Here is an 18,176-nt window from a genome sequence, read left to right on the forward strand (position 1 = left end):
TGGAAATGGATCCCTCTGTTAAAGTACTGAAGTTTGCAGATGATACAACAGACATTGGTCTCATTCGAGATGATGATAAGTCTGCAAATAGGAGGTTGAACACTCTGGAGCTAAACACACTTAAAACTGTAAGATATGATAGGAGAGACCTCCTATTCTACCACCTCTTACTATATTAGACAACAGTGTCAATCACAGAGTTCTTCAAGTTTCTGGTTCTACAATCTCACAGGATTTGAAATGGACGCCTAACATTAGAACCACCATTAAAAAGACACAGCAAAGAATGTTCTTTCAGCATCAAGACAGAAACCTCAGACTGCCCAAGGTTCTGCTGATACAGTTCTACAGAGGAACTATTAAGTCTGTCATTTATACTTTTATAACTGTCTGGTTTTGGTACAGCAGTTTTAGAACTGCAGAAAAATATTATAACCAGCCTGCCTTCCATTAGGACAGTGATGGTGAACCTTTTAGAGACCGAGTGCCTAAACTACAACCGAAAACCCACTTATTTATCGCCGGGTGCCAGATGGGCGTGGCCCACTGGATGGACATGGCTGTGGTGGTCATGGCAGATTGGATGGGTGTGGCCAAAGTGGGTGTGATCACCTCAATGTTGCTCATGGGGAGGGATGCCTGTGGGGGCCGGGCAGGATTGGGGGAGATCAAGGGGGTCTCTGGCAGGTGGGGCGGTGGGCAGGAGGTTCATCCTGCGGGGACAGGCGAGGCAAGGCGAGGCAGGGCGGGGTGCCATTGTCACAGGGCAAGGTGAGGCAAAGGCCAGGGCGGCTGCTGCCTGACACCATCGGCCCCTGCACAGAGGCCAGCGAGCGCATGGGTGCTGGGATGCATCCAGCCACATGGGACCACGGTGAGTTAGCGAACGGCGGGTTGAAGAGGGACGGTTGTCATCTCCGGGGCATGGCGCACGTGCCCAGAGAGGGCTCTGAGTGCCACCTCTGACATGCGTGCTGTAGGTTCGCCACCACTGCATTAGGAACTATATACTGCACAGGTCCGAAAGAGGGCTGAGAAAATATTTACAGACCCCTCACATCCTGGACTTAAATGTTTCAACTCCTTCTCTTGAGACACCTCTATAGAGCATTCCATGTCAAAACTAGTTTTTTCTTTTGCCATCACTCTACCAAACACCTAATTCCCACAGTACTGCCTTATGTCTATTTAACAATGTAGTGTGGTTGTATTACTTTTAGCCTTCTCATCTGTTCCACTACCTTGTTATTCTGATTATTATTACTTTGATATTATGATTATTATTACTTTGTTGTTTTGCATGTACTCTCAGAACTTATGCACTGGAGACAAATTCCTTGTGTGTCTATCACAGTGATGGCGAACCTTTTAGAGACCGAGTGCTCAAACTGCAACCCAAAACTCACTTATTTATCGCCGGGTGCTAGGTGGGTGTGGCCCACTGGGTGAGCATGGCTGTGGTGGTCATGGCAGACTGGGTGGGTGTGGCCAAGGTGGGCATGGTCACCTTGATGTTGCTCGTGGGGAGGGACACCTGTGGGGGCTGGGCAGGGTTGGGGGAGATCCAAGGGGTCTCTGGCAGGTGGGGCAGTGGGCAGGAGGCTCGTCCTGCAGGGTGAGGCAAGGCAAGGCAAGGCAGGCGGTGGTGCCATTGTCACAGGGCAAGGTGAGGCAGGGGCTGGGCAGGCTGCTGCCTGACACCATCGGCCCCCGCACACAGAGGCCAGGGGCCGACAGTGTCTGTCAGCAGCCACACCCTGCCGGCCCCTTGACTGGCGCACTCTAGGGCTCCGCAGCTCACCAGCAGCAGTTCAGAGAAGCTGCCTCTGAGCTGGATGGCCTGCCAACAGCTGAAGCGGCAATGCAGTGGGAAAAGGAGAGCGTGCAAGGCCAGGAGGGATGGGACGGAAATCAGCCATGCTGGGATGCATCCAGCCACATGGGACTTCAGCAAGTTAGCGGGCAGCTGGTTGAAGAGGGACAGTTGCCATCTTTGAGGCATGGTGCGCGTGCCCACAGAGAGGGCGCTGAGTGCCATAGATTTGCCACCACTGGTCTATCACATTTGGCCAATAAATTCTATTCTATTCTATTCTATTCTATTCTATTCTATTCTATTCTATTCTATTCTATTCTATTCTATTCTATTCTATTCTATTCTATTCTAAAGAATAAATCATCAGAGGTTTTTAAAAGCAATTTATTTGCTACCTGTATTTTTGCCATTTTCTTTCCTTCAGAATGAAGGAAATAATGAATTCTTGAGGTTTTTCTTTTCATTTATTTGGATCAACTTAGTGTTTTTTATCCTTTTTAGTATTAATTTTATTTTATTGGAAACATTAAAATATAAATTCCAAAAAAGGAAAAAAATACAAACACAAAACAAAACTTGGTAAGTCTACACAAAAAATGTGCATAAAAAGTAAACAAAAAACAGACATTACCTAATACTGATAAATATATTTCAGATATTACACCTTCTATCCCCTTCTAAAGTAGGCACACAATTTATACATTTCTACAACAGTTTACCCAACTCACTTGGCCTGACATCTATTTACTATATGGGAACATAGTTAATAGGTAAAACCAACAGCTAAATTAAACTTCAAAACCCTCACCTAAAAGTCTAGCAGAAAGTCCACAACAGCTTCTGATCTATCATAAATCACCACAATCATTGTCTCTGGTCTGCTAGGATCAAATATTCTCAATTGATTCTTAATAAGGCTTTTCCTTAAGATATTAAATGGGATCTTTCCTAAGTTGATTTTATTCCCCAAAGTCATAAGTCTTTGTTGTGTATATCTCCAACAGTATTTGCTGTTCAAAAGTCAACATCTCTTAACTTCTTTTCTGACTGAATATAATAAACCATTCTCCAATTTCCATCAATCTTCTTGAGAAAGTCGAGTTCATCCTTGGAAAATTCTATTAACTTTGCCTTTACAATCCATACCTCCTAAGTAACTTGCATTTTCCAAATCAGCTTCATCCTTCAGGTCTGCCGGCAGCAAATTACATTCCTATCCATCTGATACAACTGCTGTTGCATTTGGTTACCTTCTTCGAGGTGGTTGAATATTTTTATCCAAATATTCAAATTGGGCTTGTAAATTGAAAAGTATTCTTTTTTCCGAACTTTCCCCAAAAGCTTTGTCTTATTGTTTGTATTTTGACTATATTTTGATATAGTCTACGATACTTCAATAATTAAACTTTTGCAGCTGAACTTTTACAGCCAATCATACAAAGCTCCTCTGAAAAACAGGAAAAGCATCATGCAAATTAGCCTTGAAAAACATTGAAAAGAACTTTCCCAGCATAAAAAAGAGAGATTTTCATCAATTTTCTTTTAAAAATTAAGACCGGACTTTTAAAAAAATTATAAAGTATGAAATCCTTATAGTGAAAGTTTCATACAAACGTAAAAATCAGATCTTTTTCACTACCCAGAGTCTGCTATGTCTCATGTTAACTAGTCATTAACATTTAAAAGTAAAAATCAAAAAAGAAAATATCAAAACATGCTGTTAAAACCTAGGCGTTCTTAAGGCAACAGGCAGCTGGTAGGAAAAGATGGAGGCCCAGCCCTCTGACCACTCCCATTGAAAATTGCAACTTTCTAGGCCCTCTTCTCAGGTAGGTCCACAGTCATCTGAGGGACATTTTGGGCCATTCCTAGTAGCTCTCATTCAAATCCAGGAAGCGTACTGCCAAAGAAACCAGCTATCTGTTAGCAGGGGAAGAAAAAAAACCCTGCTGATTCAGAAAGCCATCTTGGAGGCAGTGGTGGTGGTGGTGGTAGATCAACTAAGTGTTGATCCATTGGCTGTTGCAGGAATTGAATGAATGGCTTCTCTCCTGAGCATGACGTCGAAAGCTGAGAGTGAGACAGTAAATGACTCAAAGTCATCAAGCTGGCTTTAATGGTTAAAATAAGATTAGAATTCACAGTCTCCTGGGTTTTTAGTCTCGTACCATAAATACAGTAATAAAAAAGAGAAAATGGTATAATGCTGATTTAGAAAATTTATAGATCACAATTATATTTTAAAATCCAAAAAAAAGGCACTTGAAGTTCAGAAACCTGGAGGAACTGAGTTTTAAAAAAATTAAGGGAAAATACTGGTAATTTACAACACAACTTCAGCAATACCAAGTCCAGAATTACTTTTTTATAGCTCTCCTTGAATATATATTGCATAAGCAAGCCTATTAGACTCTGTCACCTGGCTTGTTTCCTGTATGCAATTCAAATTACAGTCTAATTTGATTTAGAAAAAAGACCTCTAAATATTCAAAGATCAACTATTATAAAAAATTCTTTTCACAAGAATAAAAATGGAAAAACCAACTTCAATTGAAAACACCTTATTGTAAAATTAATTTACTAGAACTGTATAATTACATAATAGGCAAAATGATTTTTAACTAATATATAGATTGGTAATCTTACAATTACTATATCTTCTTGAGATATAGATTGAAGGCCAACTCAATTAGCCCTCTTTTAATTTGGATACCATGAAAATCAGCAAAGTAAAACAAAACATCCACTATTGATAGTTTCTCGGGAGCACAAAACTTGGTATTTCTTTGCAACTTGACCATTTACTAAATGATGATGTGGAAGTACATTGTAGTCCTCCCCCATCAAATTCCCAGAAGACTTGTCATGGCTCAGGGAAAAGGGAATGCAGGAGAGAAAGAGCAATACAGGTAGTCCTTGACTTAGGACAATTGAACCCCAATTCATGTTGCTAAGTGAGATATTTGTTAAGCGAGTTTCGCCCTATATTACAACTTTTCTTGCCACAGTTGTTAAGTGAATCATTGCAGATTTTAGTTAGTAACATTAAGTGAATCTGGCTACCCCATTGATTTTGCTTGTTGGGTCACAAAAACTGATCACGTGACTGATCACATAAACATGAACCAGTTGCCAAGCATCCAAATATTGATCATGTGACCAAGGGGATGCTACAACAGTCCTCGGTGTGAAAAATGGCCATAAGTTACTTTTTTCAGTGCCATTGTAACTTTGAACGGTCACTAAACTGTTGTAAGTCAAGGACTACCTGTATATTAGCACCAAACTACACTTCTTCCTCATTAGTTTTTAGACTATAGTGAAGACACAATCTGCAGCTAAATACTTTAATCTTTAACCCCGGCCTATAGCTATAATGAACATATACACAAGTTGAGCTCATTTTAAAAGTATACTGATATAGAAATCCACAAACAGTTACAGGGAACCAGAAACCCCTCAATGTGCATCTAAAGGATTGAGGATTTGCCTCAGAAATTTCAGGAGTTGTTCTCTGAAACTCCAGTTACAGATGCTCTGCTTATAGTTCTTTTGAAGTTCCACTCAGCAAGATTCTTTGCTATGGAAATGTACAACTTCATGTATCAAGAGCATTACCTAATGTTTGGAAAGATTACCATTAAAGCATTTATGTTTTCATAAACAAGTCAAAGTCCTTGTAGAAGATCATTCTGCTGTAATATACTGTAGGCAAATTTAGTTTCAAACAAAAATGTTAAAATTTAATAATATGCTCCAGTATTTTATAGAGTAGCTATGTAAAGAGATCCAGTATTGAACTTCATCACTATCAAACAAAATTTGTTTGATTATATGGATTCCAGGAGATCACTAAGGATGCTATATAAACAAAAAAATCAGAAAAACTGAATGGCTGTGTTCATGTAGTGTGACTAAGTTTTCTTTGTCGGAGTGGGTAGCGTCTCTGTGGAGAGCATGATGATCTCTTTATTTTGAGTAGAATAGAATTACCGCTAGCAGTTTGTGAAGGTATAACTTCCACTTGTGATGTAAGGTTTTTGACATCATTTTTATCCTCTTTTTTAACTTCAGAACCAAACATGATTTCTTGATGGAGTCTGCATTGTTCCAAAGTTTGTTGTAAAGACAATGCTTTTGAGAAGCCTTCTGCTCTTTCTACAAGGGATGACAGCGACTGGAGATGGCAAGAGAAAAACAAAAATAATTCCAGGTTATTCAAATTGAGCTACTATATCCCGGAAGTATTACAATTCCTAAACTGCTTTGATGAATTTTAGTAATAGTACACTAAACATTAATTCATATGTGCTATTTATTACAAACCTTCCGTAATATCGCTTTGCAATTTCAGTACACATTTAAAAGGACTGAAATTTTGGGAGTTGTAGATTCAAAACATACGTAGATGACACTACGTAAGGCAGACAAATTCTGAATAAATCTATTCAGTTGAAAAATAAGAGACCTCTACTGTCTTTTTCTTAAAACAGTTAATGAATCAGGTTTTCACAAGTGTCCTATAATATTGCTTAACAATAAGTTAAAGTTAGGAATCTGTAAATCTATGCATTCTCTAGAAATGGATATTTGGAGAATACCACCAACCACTTCCTATCCTGGAAAATACACTTCTGGAAAGAAAGACTTTCTAGAACTAGCATATCATTGCATTCCAGGGAGCAGTGAAACATTTGAGAACTGGAATGTGTAATTTTTCACAGTTATGTTTCTAGATCATGAATGCTATTAACTTGGACCAGACTTTGTAGTAGTTAAAACTGACTATCTTAAATTAGTTGGAGTTGAGTCATTAATGCATGACCCATTATGTCAATTAATCAACTAATACAATCCATAATATCTTTAGAAACCTCACCTTAAATGATTCTCCAGTATGTCTAGACAAAGTTTTTGTTGAAAGTCTCAGTTCTACCATAGACTGATCTGGAAAAAAAAAAAAGATTCATGTATTCTCTTACAAGATAAACCAAGAAAAACATCAGTCTGCTGCATTGTAATGTAAAAGAGAGAGAGAGGAAATGATATTGAGATAGTATCATGGGCCAGCTTCTATTCCAAAGAGGGTATTTTATTCAACATCGAAAAAGAAAAGTTCCAAAATTGTAAAAAATACAAATGTTTTGTGGACCATGTTATTTCATTCTGCAATTTACTATCAATTTATTTTTTGATAAGGAATCATATACTGTGACATTCAATGCATTAAATATACAATCATTTCTGAAATACATCTGAAACATGAAAACTAAAAATAAACCCTTTCTCTATCACATACTGGTATACAACTACTCATATGATATAGTGAGATTCTAAGGAACTCAGTTAGGGATAATTCATTCAAAATCCATATTCAGCATGCAATTTAATTTACCATTGCTTTAGATCGGTCAGATCTCCTTATAATCGAAGTCATACAGTGTTGCAAAGGGATGACAGAAAAATAGCTAAATAAACTAATCAGAACTCCATGGAACAAATAAATGATTGCAGTGTAAAACAAACAGAAAAACAATAGGAGATTTGTAAATAAATATTGCCTTCCAGGATTTCAATCCCTAAACTGCCAGCTTCCTCCACAAATTTCTAATATGTACAGCTGGGTGTATAATAAAAGCTCTTGTGTATTGCAATTTCATAGTATTTTTCAACAAAGTTATCCAAAGGAGTAAAAATTTTCAAGTTGCTATTAATTATCCCATTTAGCTTAATATTTAGTTTAAAACCATATTTTAAAAGATTTTCTGATAGAAACCTCTGAAATTAAACTGTTACACATATATACATATATATTTATACTGCTGTAAACTATTATTCTCCTATTCTTCCAAGGACAAATTATCAAATATCATAAATGCTAATTTCCAGTAAATCAACAGACATGTCTTTTCTTCTTGCAGCTCCTGAACCCTAATAATCAGAATTCTGAAAGGGAAATTCCTAGAACTATTTAATCCAAAACTGCATAAATCCTAGATTAATCTATCTGGAAAACACTGTGCTGAATTCTAAACTGTACATCAGTAATAAAGAACAGTAAATAGTAATTGTATTATAATCTCTATTAAAAGAGATGATATAAAGTACAGGTAGTCCTCGACTTAAGACCACAATTGAGCAGAGAATTTATGTTGCTAAGTGGGAAATTTTTAAAGTGAGTTTTGCCCCATTTTATGACTTTTTTGCCACATTTATTAAGTGAATGTAGCTATTAAATTAGTAGCTATTACTGTAGCTATTAAATTAATAACACGGTTAAGTGAATCTGGCTTCCCCATTGACTTTGCTTGTCAGAAGTTTGCAAAAGGTGGTCACATGACCCTGGGACACTGCAACCGTCATAAATGTGAACCAGATGTCAAGCATCCAAATGTAAATCACATGACCATGGAGATGCTGCAATTATCATAAGTATGAAAAATGGTCATAAGTCACTTTTTTCAGTGCCGTTGTAACTTTGAATGGTCATTAAATGAACTGTTGTAAGTCAAGGACTACCTTTATGTCCTGATTATAACTGCAAAGCATAATATACATTGAGGTTCTTAATGCAATTATATACAAGTTTTGAGGCCACAGTGAACCTTGAAGCTTTCTCTTTATATTTCTTAAAAATCACCCATATGAAATTGTCTACTTCTATACTGCTACTATATGCAGTAAATAAGAGCTAGAACAGCATATAGGTTAACACAAGTCTTCTAAAAACTTCACAATACCATATGTTCCAGGAAAAAGGAAGGAATAATCAAGCAAGTAAATTTCTAAGTTAGCTAAGATTTTCCATGTATTTGTGACCTAGGACCAATCTACATGTTAAACAAATACAAAATCACAAAATCAGTTTTGACTCACAAGTAACCTTTCTCAACTCAAAAAATTTGGGAAACCATTCTTCAGGTAAAGACAAATGAGCACACATTCAAGCAGTGTATCTTGAGCAATGCTCAGCTCTAGGAAGACAATGGCAAATTACTTCTGAAATCTTGCCAAGAAAACAGTAGAGACTAGTTCAGACAGCCACCAGGAGTCAAAGACACAATCCACCTCCCCAGCCCCCCCCCCCTGCAATTTTCTTCACCAGCTATACTTGTTTCTTCCTTCTATGGAACAATATCTTGTTTATTTTGCAGGAAGACCCTCACTGGGGGTGTGGTTCAAATTTTGAATTCAAAATTTTCATAAGCTGAAAAAGCTCACTGCTGTGAGATAAGCAGCCATATCAATTATTCAGAATAAATATATAGACAAATAACCCTATGGCCACACCCAATGCTCTTTTTTAGCCCTTTAAACTTTGTTGATCACTATACAGTCCCCCCTCCAGCCAATATCAACAAAAGCAAATTTTTGCAAATAGTTTCATGTTAGTACTACTTTTTGCAGATACAATTAAAATGTATCTAATAAAAAAGGTTAAAGCTAGAAAAAATATAATGGAAAGCCTCCAGGACCATATAATTCTTTGCATGTTAGCTTTATTGATCCTAGGGTGGTGTTTTCTCATGTAATGCCTATTTTCACCGTTCTGGTTTCCTCAGTTTCCAGTTTTGCTTTCCCAAGCGTCTGTGTGATGCTCCTGCTTTTGCTCTTTGAATCTCTTTCCCAAATCTAATTTCTATTTTCCTACTATAACTGGCCATAAGTGCACAATCTAGCTGGGTGACCATGGGCCAGTCACTCTTTCTCAGTCCTAGGAGGAAGGAAATGGTAAACCACTTCCAAAATATTGTCCAGAAAACTGCAGAGACTTATCCAGGTATTTGCCAGGAGTCAACACTGACTCAGAGGCACATTAAAAAAGGAATCCAAATATAAAAATAAAAATCTTCACTCTCTTTACATATGCTACCTTTTATATTAGAAAGTCATTGAGCTAAGAACTGTCCTCTTGAACTTTCTAAAACTCTTGTGAAAACTGAAAGTATCATAACATTAATAAATTCTTTCTGGATGACTTATGGTCAACTTGACTGAACTTGGACAAGTAATTGCCCTTTACTTCTGCATTCCACCTGTAAAATACGAATAATGGGAAGAGTTACAGCACACTATATATTGTAAAACCATTACAAAACAACTGCTTGCAAGTTTTTCTAAAGTTGATTTACCTCATTTGAAAAGAAATTGGATTATTCCCATCAATCTACTCCAATAATCCTTATTTGTTTGCCCTGGCAGAATATTACACAACTGTACATCAGAGAACTATTTAAAAACTTAGATGTTCACACTGCTTCCAAAACATGGGAAATGAAACAAGGAAATGAAAGCTCATAATTCTATCTTTCGTTTCTGGTGACTGTAGTTACTGCACAGGGATAGATGCAAATTCCAAACTGTGCAAATAAATTCATTCACAATATATCTCCACAATGTTTTCCTAAACGTTATTTCCACTTTAGATTTTTTTAAAATATGTGATTGATCAAATAGTTTTACTTTACAATCTAACCAGCATGTGGAACTTGTGGCACAAATTTGTATGAAATAATTCTTCATTGCAAATAAATTACTACAGCAATGTTTTCAAGTTAGAAGAAATGCTGCCTGAAGACAAGTTAAACTTGATAGTAAAATGCCATGTCTACCTTAGTAAGTATGTGATTAGCTAGTCATATGTTATGCTAAAAATAAAATGAAATAGCAATATGATTGTTTTTACTATTTTTTACTGCTATATTTGACCTACTCCACATTTTCATAGCCTTATCATAACATGCATTCTTGCTAGTAACATCTAATAAAATGGTATAATTTACCGTTTTTTATGAAGCAATAAAATTAATATTGGTCAAAGTTAAGTTCAGCTCTCCACATAGTCCCAGTTTTTCATGTGGTCCTTTGGGAAAATTAATTGCCCATCCCCCGGTCTAAGCATTATGACCTGGAAAGTGGTAAAATTAAGACCATAAACTTTATATGGCATTCTGTTTTTTCCTGCAAAGCATTGCATCCAAAATCATAGGGGTTTTTTTTTAACCTTAAGTCGTGTTTTTTTAGTCAGAGTTCTGTGAGAGCATGACTAAAAAAAAAATAAGCATCACTGTTTGAACTTTGGACACACAATGCTAGTGCTCATAGTGATTGGTGGTATTTACATACCCCAACTTAGCTGCTAGCCTGCCACTTTGCTGTTCTTTTAACATTGCAAATTGTGGACACTATAGGCTAAAAGTGAATTTTATTGTGAAGTTTTTCTATTTTTCACAATTGTTATGCAGGGGTTCTAAGACCAGAACATTATTTCAAGGGTTTTTCCAGGGTTAGAAAAGGCTGTCTTAGAGACTTTGTACGATATGCTTTTTTTCACTAGAATTCACATCAGATGCATAAAATGTTTCCCTAAATTGCCAGATTTTATCTCCTCTCCTCCCTCCCTCCCTCTCTCTCATTATATTTGTAAGAACAGATAGTTATGGAGTATTTAAAACATATAATTGCTATATTTTATGAAAAGAAAGGAAGCACATCATTCAGAAAATTACCTTGAGAAGGTTCAACTTTTATGTCTTGACAGTTCACAAAAGGTTGATAGCCCTACGTATACAAAAAAAAAAAATACATTCAAAATCTCTTTCCTTTCCTTTATAACTTCTAAAATGTGACTTAATTCATGGTTAAAACATTTGAATCTTAAGCAAATAAAAATTTTTATCTATATACGTATATGTAATACATCTCTGTAAAAGCAGCCATTATTTGATTTGTAAATTTAGCAAAAGCAGGTTTTGCTGTCTCATCACATACAGGCAGTCCTTTCCTGCTTTAGCAGGGGGTTGGACTAGAAGACCTCCAAGTCCCTTCCAATCCTATTATTCTGTTAAGTCCTCACTGGTCATACAGTCACCTTCTGAATTTGCTGAACAAGGGGCACTTATGGCAGATCTTCGTAGTTGCGGCCACTGCAACGTCCCCACGATAACAGGATAGCAATTTGGGTGCTTGGCAACTGGCTTGCAATTATGATGTTGCAGTGTCCCACAGCCACATGATTGTCATTTATGACTTTCACTGCTAGCTTTTGTCAAATAGAATCAATAGGGAAACTGGCAGGAGGTTGTAAGTGGCAATCATATGATGACAGGATGCTGTGACCACTTAGGGTTCACCTAACAGAGGCAACTGGAACTACTGTCATAGTTACAATCACACTGCTTAGTCACAGAGTTCCATTGGTAAGGGAGGACTACCTGTAGTAATTAGGTGAGTCAAATGCTGCTATTACATTTTACATTCTAATCTAAATAATCAAAGTTCTATATTATCAAACTTTACAGCAATTGGGATAACTAATAAAACAGCGCCCCCTGCTGCAAGACTTAGGATAAGCTAGATTTCTTATTTTAAAAATACTGACTTTTATTAAAAAAATGTTATCAGTGATTGTAAGTAACTGAACAGCCATCTTACTGGTTTCCTGAAAATGTTTTACAGATATTTTTCTTTTACTCAAAACCTTTTTTGGGGAGTTCTGTATTTTGTATTTTAATCTTGTTTGAAACAAAATAAAAATATATTTAAGAAAAAGCTGCAAAGCAAGTGTTCTCAAACTCAAACTTATGCATTGAGAAAGCCAATAAGACAGAACTAGAATGCGTGTCTGCCCCAAAACAAATAAGCTCATAGGCAGAAAGGGGGAAATGTTAGAAGGCACCTATACAATGGCACATATATGTCTTGGCTATAGATTATAGAAAGAGCAATAATAAGCAGAAGAAAGGGTTTTTTAAAATAATAATTCAGATACTGCAGGACATGCTGCTGTAGAGAACATCACTTGGTTAACGTTCAGTGGAGTAGAGTCTGCCAAGTACAGAGATACTGGTCTTGGGACAAGGAAGATCAGGAAGAAAATGCTGGACTGATTTGAAAGAGTGTGGAAAGACCAGGAGGAGAGACCGTGATGTGTGTTTGGAGATTCAGAAGCAAAATAGTGGAACTATGTGAATTAACGCCTTTGTTTGGTAGCAAAGAGCTGGAAAAAAACTCACAGACATTCCAGTCTCAATAATTAAGATAAGGAGGAGAAGAAAAAGTCATAATACATAACAGAGTACAAATGAACAGTGAAAGAAAAAGACTTGAGAGGGAGGAAAGTTAACTAGGTTAAGATTTGATTTATTACTGTATATTCTTATGAACATACTGATTTTGTAAATATTTTCACTTGTGTAATACTAAATCACACTATTTTATTAGCATAGAAATCACGTCTTGCTTACAATCACTCACACCTTTCCTATGGATTACTATAATATGCTCTATATGGAGATGCAAAATGTGCCTGTGTAAGCACTTATGTGCACCCCTTGATTGGGCTATGTTACTCTTCTCCCTGTGGATTGCTAGAACATGTGCAGTAGCTATATTTAATCCTCTGGGTGGATTATATATATTTATTGCTTTACATTGTACTTTTTGCTACTTTTATATTGTTTTTGACTGATTGTGAATTACCCAGAGCCATGTAATAAAAGGGGTGGCTATATAAAACTGATAGTGTCCACAATAAAAATCTTTAAGTACTGGCTGTATGTGTGTCTATATCAGGGGTTCTCAACCTTGGCAACTTTAAGACTTGTGGACTTCAACTCCCAGAATTCCTCAGCCAGCAAAGCTGGCTGAGGAATTCTGGGAGTTGAAGTCCACAAGTCTTAAAGTTGCCAAGGTTGAGAACCCCTGGTCTATATCATCTCCTATCCTGAACCACTCTCCAATAAGCATCCTTTTAAAGCTTTAAGTAGGCGTATGTATTTCCCTGCATCACAATAATTTATGACAGATTTTAGTGATCACAATATTACCTCACCTTAATAATATATTAAACTAGGCTCATAAACTATAATCTGATATTCACGGACATCTGCTATTGTAGTAAACAAAATCATTATCTGATTCTCTCAAAGTAAATATTTTCATCCAATGACTTAAGAATTAAAATTACTCACCAATAATTTTTGTTGCATTTTAATGCCTTTAACAACATTTATTTGCATTTTTCTAGGATACTGACTACGCTTGGAAGCCACTTCCACAATTAATTCGTCAAGCTGATCTTCAAGGAGTTTAATATCTGTGTCTGTTTTACAACAAAATAGAAATATTTAATATTTGAAAAGTATAGTATGCGGATATATTTTTAACTTCAATTGGCATAGAAAGAATACATATATCATCATCTTCAGCAAAGATACATGAAAGTATAATGAGAAGGGAAAAGATTTATTATAGTAAAATTTTTATTCATTATTAAAATTAAAATTGTGAAACAAATTTGAATTTATGTTAAATGACAAACTGTATGATAAACCGATAAAAAGCAAACAAAAAAAATTACAACTAATGATTTACTGCAGAAATTATTGCCTAGAAACAGACTAGTTCAGTGGTGGTGAACCTATGGCAGGCGTGCCAGAGGCGGCACTCAGAGCCCTCTCTGTGGGCACGCATGCTGTTGTCCCAGCAGAGTTCATCAGAGTAGCGAGCACGTGGCGTTTGGAAGTGACAGGGCAGGAAGTGAGCAAGCAAGCGGCGTTGATCCCCCGGGGATGCCCCGGAGATGGAGAGGGACTGGCCCCGGCCACGCTCACCCAGTCTGCCATGACCACTGCAGCCTCACACCCCCTGTGGGCCACGCCCCCCACCCCCCTGAGGGCACCACAATGCTGATGCAGCCCTGGCACTTTGCGATAAATAAGGGGGGTTTGGGTCACAGTTTGGGCACTCAGTCCCTAAAAGGTTCGCCATCACTGGACTAGTTTCTTGACATAAATCATTTTAACTGAAAAAGGAACAAAGAATCATATCCAACAAACTGATTGGAACTCTTCTCCAAGTGAAAACAAAAATATAGGTACAGGTAATCCTCACTTAATGACCACAATTGGTAATGGAATCTCAGTCATTGAGCAAAGCGGCCATTAAGTGAAATGCCCGTATGACTGCTTCATTCAATGACTGCACTTCCACTTGTAGTTATTAACCTGCCTCCTAGGTTGTTAAGCAGACAGAGTGAAAAGGCTGCATTCTGGCAGATGAAATCCATCAGAAGGCAACCCTTTGGCTCTCAAACATTCCTGCAGCCAGTTATTAAGAAATACAGAATGTTGCACCAAACTGGCTCTGTAAAATTCATCACTGCTAGTTAAAATAAAATAGCAAATTTTTTTTTAAAAAAATCAATAATTCAATTGCAATGAGAAAGGAAATATAGTACAACTTTTCCAGAAACGTTCTAACATTATTCACATCATTTTAAACTAGAGAATCTTATGTAATTATAAACTGTCATCCAAAAACTATAACAGGCCAACAGATGGCAGTAATAGATCCTTTTAATCTGAGAAGACAGGAAAAGAATAGAAATCTTTTTGCATATAAAGTATATGATCTATTATGTTACAGTCTCCTCACCATAAATGTATAACTAATATTTTTGAACCAGACTAACATTACAAGGAATTGTACTACAACAGGGACTGGGTGAATACAGAAAAATACAGGTAGTCCTCGACTTACGACAACTGAGCCCAAGATTTCTATTGTTAAGTGAAACATTTGAGTTTTGCCTCATTTTACGACCTTTCTTGCCATAGCTCTTAAGTGAATCACTGTAGATCAGGGGTGTCAAACTGCTGGCCTGCTGGCTGGACGCGTCATCCAGAAGCGTGCCCACCCCATTGCCGGCAATGGCAAAACCGGCCTGATACGTTGTGCGATGTCACGTGACGTCGTGAGTTTGACATGTCTGCTGTAGATGATCAGTTAGTAACCGAGTTGTTAAGTGAATCTGGCTTCCCCACTGACTTTGTCAGAAGGCCGCAAAAGGGGTTCACATGACCTTGGGACATAACAATGGTAATAAATATGAATCAGCTGCCAAGCATCTGAATTTTGATCACATGATCATGGGAATGCTACAAAGGTCATAACTGTGAAAAATGGTCATAAGTCACATTTTTAGTGCTGCTGTAACGTTATCCGGTCACTAAATGAACTGTTGTAAATAGAGGACCACCTGTAATTATATATAAGATTTTCCAACAGTATTAGTCAAGATTTTTGCATATTAACTCTAAGGATGCTTTTAAATAATATACCATTTTGAAGATTTGATGATTCCTGCCATGGCTGCCCATTAACAGTGATATTCTCTTGTACAGCTGTTTCAAAGTTCTGTACAAAATGTAGAAAAATATAGATATAAATATATAATGTATGAATTCTTAAAGAGATACCTTTAATTGCCAATGCTATATCACAAAATGGACCACTAAGGAATGACATCGATAAACAAAACGTTGATAAACAGCATTCTGATAAAGCACATCCATTCAGCAAAACAAGTCTACAATATTTACAAGCACAATATGATCCCATGTTGATAGGTAAATTACAAGATAGTTCCCAACATTTGGTGCATTCCAACATTCCAGCATTCAGCAACAAGGCTTCTAACACTTTTTCACATTTTAGCAGGATAAACAAGCAGAAGGCATAACAGTATACATATAGAAAAGTCTAACAGGAAAAATATAATTATGGGGAATAAATGCTCATTACAGATACAAGTATTTTTATAAGAAGAAACACGTCAAATTCAACTCTATTAATATATAATCACAAATACCTGAAAAAAACCCTTTGTGTTGCTAAACAGAAAACTCAAGGCAAATTAATGGATGTAATAAGTCCACTGCCCTTTCTGAAACAGAGTAAAATGCCCAGTTCAGATTGTACTTCATATATAGAAAGATACTATTAATTTCTGTCAAGGGAATAATTGCAACTTCTCTTGTTGTCTGTTTCCACAATTAATTATTACCAGTAATTAAGATTTTTCACCAAAAATAAGAGAAAGGAAACTCTGACATGTACTCTAGAGAAAGTACATCCTAACTGGTAGGCAGTCTCTAGAACTCAATAGTCAGAAATTACTTTCTGGATTTCAAAATAGGGTTTTATTTGGGGGGGGGTGTCTGCATACAAAGCTAGCAATAGCAGAGGCATTATCAATTTGAAAATAAGTCTTTTCAGATTTTTATGAACTCATTAGATGACCACAATCCAGCCAGTCTTGACTTACAGTATGCAGAGCATACAAAATTACATTATTTACTATCATAATTACAAAATCTAAACAAACTTACTAAGGAAAGATCACTTAACATGATTTCCAAGCATAATGTAACAAACACATATCAAACAAACTTTTAGAAAAAAAAAACCTTGCATGGTAAATACATGTAAATACAGTACACAACAGCAACTTTCCCTAACAGAATGATCTGCATAGTTTTATCTATTCAATTATTGGCTGTTTTAATGCCAATGTTTTATTTTAAGATTAAGATTAGTGTCAAAAGTGCCAACTTCTACAACAATTTCTGCACTAATTGTGAAATTTCTTCAAGGATGCTTAGCAACCTCCCCCTTGAATCTTTGTTATATATGTAAATTATGTTTCTTCTTATGAAAATATTTCTGTCGCTTCCATATTACTTTTCAATATTTTTACAGCTGATAAATAACTGCTTTTCCTATCTTCACAGAAATCACAAATAAAACGCCTTGCTGTCATACTATATTTAAAAATCAGCAACATTTATGTTTCATTTATAATTTCTGGGGTTTAAGGGTGAAAAGTGGTTAGGAGCCTATCATACAATACATACCGGTGGGAGAGGGATTGTGAAGAGGTCCTGATAGCTATGCTTATTTTAGAAGTTATGCGACAGCTTGTGTGTGCTTCTGACCTCAAAGATACAAGAATCTGAGATGTCCGTTTTCAGCAATCAATCTTTAAGAACGGTGGAAGAGTTATTTGGGGCCAGAGGTTACTCGTCCCCTTACTAAAGAAACTCTAGGGCCAAGAATCAATCCCTATTCAACCAAAGAACGCCCCGCAAACAATTCAATATTTATTTAAAGTCTTCCTCTGATAGAAGTAATCTTAACGAGAAGCAATCAAAATAAACCTGCCGCCATCCCTCCTAGCAGCCCAACTGTCACCACGGCCAAACCATCTCAGTCAGATTCCCCTTACCCAAAGCGCTTCCCCCACAGCCTGTTCTAAGTTCTCGGTCTCAACAGCCTGACCGGCCCCGAGTCTGCGCACGAATGGTCTGCAATGATCCAGCAACTCGGCCGTCCATCGGCGTGAAAGGCACTGCACTCGGGGCTCCTGACGCAGCAGCGGAGGACAACCGGCCGCAGCCCCAGTCAGCTGCAGCGCCTCCATCTCGGCTGCCATTTCCCGCTCTCTTTCAAAGCGTCCTTAACTCCCCCCCACCCGGAAGTAGAAGTAAGTGATCCTCATTTAACGCTTTGCCACCGC

At 37.1% G+C, this 18,176-nt stretch overlaps 1 protein-coding gene across 1 annotated transcript; it reads right to left on the reverse strand.

Moving 5' to 3' along the window:
• Positions 1-2,400: 2,400 nt before the first annotated feature.
• On the reverse strand, positions 2,401-18,169 carry NSL1 (NSL1 component of MIS12 kinetochore complex). Its single transcript, XM_039359647.1, has 6 exons — positions 17,886-18,169; positions 15,940-16,015; positions 13,789-13,919; positions 11,326-11,377; positions 6,696-6,763; positions 2,401-5,993 (listed from the first exon to the last, which is right to left on the reverse strand). Exons 1-6 carry the CDS (start codon positions 18,090-18,092, stop codon positions 5,718-5,720), a joined length of 810 nt encoding a protein of 269 aa, XP_039215581.1. The 5' UTR covers positions 18,093-18,169; the 3' UTR covers positions 2,401-5,717.
• Positions 18,170-18,176: the final 7 nt, after the last annotated feature.

This window comes from Crotalus tigris, unplaced genomic scaffold, assembly GCF_016545835.1.
Source record: "Crotalus tigris isolate CLP2741 ecotype Arizona unplaced genomic scaffold, ASM1654583v1 scf7180000019097.2288821080:1192077, whole genome shotgun sequence".
In the NCBI taxonomy this organism is placed as follows: domain Eukaryota; kingdom Metazoa; phylum Chordata; class Lepidosauria; order Squamata; family Viperidae; genus Crotalus; species Crotalus tigris.

What these genes read in the sequence shown, in the direction of transcription:
- NSL1 (XM_039359647.1), bottom strand. Translation starts at nt 18,092, where the DNA reads ATGGCAGCCGAGATGGAGGCGCTGCAGCTGACTGGGGCTGCGGCCGGT. An exon ending in CTGTGGGGGAAGCGCTTTGG is followed by an intron (nt 16,016 to 17,885) that starts GTAAGGGGAATC and finishes CATTTTGTACAG; the next exon opens with AACTTTGAAACAGCTGTACA. An exon ending in AAAAGTTGAACCTTCTCAAG is followed by an intron (nt 6,764 to 11,325) that starts GTAATTTTCTGA and finishes TTTTTTTTCCAG; the next exon opens with ATCAGTCTATGGTAGAACTG.